This window comes from Eurypyga helias, unplaced genomic scaffold, assembly GCF_000690775.1.
Source record: "Eurypyga helias isolate BGI_N326 unplaced genomic scaffold, ASM69077v1 scaffold35618, whole genome shotgun sequence".
In the NCBI taxonomy this organism is placed as follows: domain Eukaryota; kingdom Metazoa; phylum Chordata; class Aves; order Eurypygiformes; family Eurypygidae; genus Eurypyga; species Eurypyga helias.
In genome coordinates, this window is record NW_010265733.1 from 12,432 (window position 1) to 17,289 (window position 4,858).

Genomic DNA, 4,858 nt, shown 5'->3' on the forward strand with positions numbered 1-4,858 from the left:
TCCCGGCGCTTTGCCAGACAAGGGGGTATTTTGTGACTATTTTGTTTGCATCCCATGAGCTTTCCTCACAGAAGCCACTTCTGCCAGGCATCTCAGGGCCTTCCTCGTTGATACTGCGTTTCCCCATCCGTACTCCGAAGCCAGGGGACCAGGGACCAGCCTAGTACAGCCCTGTGCAGAACATGCCTCTGTGTTTTCCTTTCAGGGGACTCTGCGTAGATGCCCTCATCGAGCTGTCAGATGAAAATGCTGACTGGAAGCTCAGCTTCAATGAATTTCTCAAGTGCCTTAGCCCGTCCTTCAACCCACCAGAGAAAAGTAGGAACTTGCACTGGGGAGCCAGAGGGGACCTGGGAAGGGAGGGAAGAAAAGACACCAGCTGTGGGCCAGACGTCGGATGCTGTAACTCCACTCCCAGAGATAACGTTGACATACACCTGCCTCCCTTCCGACAGCACCCCTCGTCCCTGCCTTGTCAGAAGTACTGCTGCTTTGTCCCACAGCTCTTGTGATGAAAAAGGTGCTAGATTTTAGAAGCAAGGGCATAGGTCAACGGGATATGTTATGCTTGGAAGGTCAAGGCAGGTGTTTAACAGTGCGGAGGTAAATCATGAAAGGAGTTCACGTCTGGATAACTTAGGAAAATCAGACCAGACCAAAGTCCTGCTATGCTTTGCCTTTCACACGGAGGGCCTCCCTGATGAACATCTCAAAGTTCGCTGTCCTTCCAAATCCAGCTTAGTGCTACAGTTCACGTGGAAGCAGCTTAGTGTTCTGCTGACCGGGCATGCCTAGCCCTTCACCTGACTGTCTCCTCAGGGGGTGCCGGTCCAAAGGTGCCAGATCTACATCCCACCGCTGTGGCACCGCGGAGCAGACAGGCTATGCTTCCTTGGGAGTATTAAATTGAACTCTCTGAGGCCTCTTTCAGTGGGAAGCTGGGGATGCTGCACCTCCCCGTGAAAACGTGGTCAGCTGGTTTTCGCTTAACACCGTACAGGCCCTTGAGTGCTTTGGGGGCCTCGACTTAAACATACAATAGAGGTTTGGGGAGAGACATGAGCTGAAATGAGAAATCTCTTTTTTTTTTCCTTCCTTTCTCAGGGCAACAGCAAATATACGAGTCATTTCCCCAGCTTCTCCCCACCTGGCACAGGAATTTTTCAGAGTAACCAAAACTTTCACTTTGGGGGTTCTGTGTCTAACAGATGAAGAAATCCAATACCGAGATTTCGTCTGGAATTGAGAAATTGAAACGTGTGCTTCTGAGGAAGCAAAATGAAGTGTTTGACTTTCCCAAATTATTTTTTGGCTCATTTCACAGACCAAATTCAGCATGAATGTTTTAGTCATTATGAAACTTTGGTGGTTAGGGGCAGGAGGGCCTCCTCCAAAAGCTTGTACCTCTTCTCTCTCAAGGCATCTCCGAAGTACGTTGTCTTTAGCCTGCTTGCTCTCTCACAACTGCTGCCCTTGTTTTGTGCCTCTCTAGAGTGCGCCCTGGAAGATGAAACCTATGAGGATGGAGCAGAGACCCAGGTGGAGTGCAACCGCTGCGTCTGTGCCTGCGGGAACTGGGTGTGCACCGCAATGACATGCGAAGGTCCGTACGCTCTCCGGGCAGTTAACTGTATTGGGTTGTAAACAGAAGAGATTTGGGGTTTATAGCTGGGTGCCAGCTATCTGGATTTCTTTACTCTCCAGCATTTCCCCAGCTTCAACTGTATTGGGTTGTAAACAGAAGAGATTTGGGGTTTATGTCTTTTCAAGGGTGCCAGTATCTGGATTTCTTTACTCTCCAGCTTTTCCTCAGCTTCTTCCTGGGTGGCTTCTGCATCACCCTCCCATGTTGGCCAAACCCAAGCTGGTTCTGTTCTAGAGGTCAGGAAACATTTAACTGGCTCAAGGGCAATGCTGCTGGGGTTTGTACTTTGGATTTGGTGTCGTGAAAATTCAGCACCAAGTCTTCCAGACCAGAGCTGCTCTGCGTCCAGCTGGCTTGGGACACGCACAGACCCAATAGGTCATGGCCTGCAACCGTAAGCGTAGGCGTGAGCAAGTCAGCTTTCCTGTAGGAGTGTCAGTGTCCTCGCTGCATCTGGGTTTACAGTGTCTGTACAGCAGGAGCTGGGGTACCCTGGTGTCCCACAGGGAAGATGGGAGATTTCATCCGGTAATGCCAAGAAAGCACTTTAGCCCCTGGCCATGAAGCCTGTAGAAGAAAATAATGGTGGTGGAGATGCAGGGAGGTGACGTTCATACTAAGGAAGGGCTCTTGCTCTGTTTGTCCTCCCTCTGGAAGATCCTTTTGGAACTTTCACAGCCATGTTACAGTTGTGAGAAGTCGTCGTGGGATTGTGAACAGCAGCTCTCCGTTTTGCTTCTCGTAGATGGTCCGGGGCCAATGGAAAGCCCATCTTGCCCCTGCCTTGGGAAATGTACGGGTCCTTTTCAAGGGGCCACGTCCACCCTCCCAGCACCACGCTGTGTTTTTCTGGCCTTCTTCCCTAGAAACCAGGCCTTTGCATGAGCCTTGTTTTCGGTGTCGTGCGGGGTTTGTCGGCAGTACATTAGTTCAGGTTCGTAGCCAGTAGCTTGAGCAGTGTAGGGGAGATATGTACAGAGGTAGTTTTCACGTTTATCTGGCCTTCTGAGCAGAGGCTTCTGGATCACCTCGGCCCAGACTTGGCTGTGGGAGCAGGACCTCACCTCAGGAAAGAGAACTGTGATAGTGCTAGAGCTGCCAGAGGAGCTGTGAGTCGGTGTCAGAGGTTAAGCAACCGAATGAGAGAATCTCTTCACTGCCTCCCCAGAAATAACCTTCAAAGTTGCTATGCAACACCCGCTATCACTGCCTGCTTTGTTCCCTGCATCCACCGCAGAAACACGCAATGGGACAATAATTCCTTGACTTTCTGCCCATGTCAGAGCAGCACAGGGGTGAGAGGTACAGGGGTTAGAAGGATAATGAAACCAAAGAATGGGATCAGATACATCAGCAAGATGCACGTCCACTGAGCAAAATTGCCTCCTAATTGAGTGTCGGTAGTTGTACGTGGATAGCACTGAGCCTCCATTTATTCCCTGCAAGAGGCCAAGGTGTTTGAACTCACTATAGGTGCTACTTTTAAGTAATACGCAGCCTTTTCCTTGCGATTTTATTTTTTGTCGGGTGGGAAGGAGGTGCGGGGACAGATTGGATACCCAGGTTCTGAAGTCCCAGGCAAGCACAAGGCCCATTCTTTTCCTGAGAAGCCACCCCAGACCTTCCTCCAGCGAAGTCTCCCTGAGCTTGGCCGACCCTCCTCTTTTTGTTCTGTGTGGTTCAGCCTCTGAAATCCGCACCCCCAGTTTGTGGTAACGCTGACCTCCCTTTCCGTTGGCAGGGAAGAATGAGAAGGTGCCTGGTCGGAGAGAGCGACCTGATCAAGACTTGACTGAGGAGGAGCTGGCTAGATACGTTCAGGAGCTGCAGAAGCATCAGGTTAGCGTGAGGCTGGGAAGGTCTGCTGGCCTAAGTCTCTCCTTGCTAGAGGGGTTCCCTCTGCTTCTGTCACTTGGGGGCTTCTGGTAGAAGGGGGAGCACAGTTACGGGGGATCCCTGTTGCCAGTGGGGACACACACAGGTGTGAGGCTTCGAGGTATAAGCCAGTGTTGGCACTGCTTGTGGATAGACCAAAGGCTTCGGGGCACTGGCAGCTCCTGTGTCAGTGCAGAGCTTCACTGTTGTGCTCTCTTTCTCCAGGAGACGGCCGAGAAGACCAAGAGAATGAGCACCAAGGAGATGTGAGGGGCCTCCACACCGGAGGAGGCCAGGAGGAGGGGCCCAACCTGCCGCCCTGTCCTCCAGTGCTGATCTCAGTATGCACAAGTGTCTGCTACACTTGCCCAGTCACAGATATTTACATTGTATAGCGATGGGTTATTTGTTTTGTAATACACGAGAATGGGGCCGGGAAAGGGAAGCAGAGCCCACCTGTTCAGGGAGCTTCATTGCTGGGGCCTTGGGAGGCTGAGGGGGACTTAGAGCAGCCTCTGGGTCTGTTCCTCAGAGCAGACAGCTGCTCCCTCCAAGAACTAGCAAGGATTTCTTGTTCCCCTGGATCTGGGGAAAGGACGGAGGTCAGTGCTGGATAGAAAAGGGGGTCTTCAGTTGATACACTTGTCAGCACCGGCCTTGGCTGCAGAAATAAGGCCCGGCAGTTCTGTGGCTGAGCACGTGTGCTGCAGGGCGTCATTAGCCAAGGACCTTGCCCTGCTTACCCTCCCCTTTGGTTCGAGCTCCTCAAAGCTGGTCAGCCTGGTGTGACACCTGGAAGTCGTGGTGCCATGCTGCTGGCATGAGTCCAGCACATTCCTCCTTGCTTTCCACCGGACTGTCCCCAGCCGCTCCTCCAGTACATTGTGGGCTCCAACACAACATGATTCCTTTTGACCTCATCTCACTCGTACTCTCCCTGCCCCCTCCTTAGAGGTGCTATCATATTTTTTTTTCTTACCACATTCACATGCTGACTCCCCCTTTTGTTTGGTTGGATTTTTTTTTAATTACTTTATTTCCTATGATAGTAGTTCAGCTTTTGTATGTTTCGTAGCTCTAGACCTTTCAAGAAAACCCAGCCTGTGGGTTTTTGTTAATGGCAGTGCTCTATGCCCACGCACAGTTTGTATCGCGCTGCGCTCAGCTGCCGCAAACACCGCAGCGAGTCCTGCATTACAGGGTATTTCTCAGCTGGGCACAGCCGTGTCCTCATGGGAAGAAGAGACAGGGCTGGATGTAATTAGTTTCACTGGGCACAGATTGATGCTGCAGCTCTCTCTAGCTCTGGCTCCCTTAGCTAGCATTGACCACGTGCGC

At 51.6% G+C, this 4,858-nt stretch overlaps 1 protein-coding gene across 1 annotated transcript in view; it reads left to right on the forward strand.

The window, feature by feature from the left end:
• Positions 1-4,521, forward strand: part of FSTL1 (follistatin-like 1) — a gene marked incomplete at its 5' end in the record, with an annotated part of 12,591 nt that extends 8,070 nt beyond the window's left edge. The window contains 4 exons of the mRNA XM_010156838.1: positions 206-318; positions 1,493-1,603; positions 3,387-3,484; positions 3,746-4,521. Of these exons, the coding sequence (XP_010155140.1) occupies positions 206-318; positions 1,493-1,603; positions 3,387-3,484; positions 3,746-3,790 (367 nt within the window). The remainder of the gene's footprint in view (positions 1-205; positions 319-1,492; positions 1,604-3,386; positions 3,485-3,745) is intronic.
• Positions 4,522-4,858: the final 337 nt, after the last annotated feature.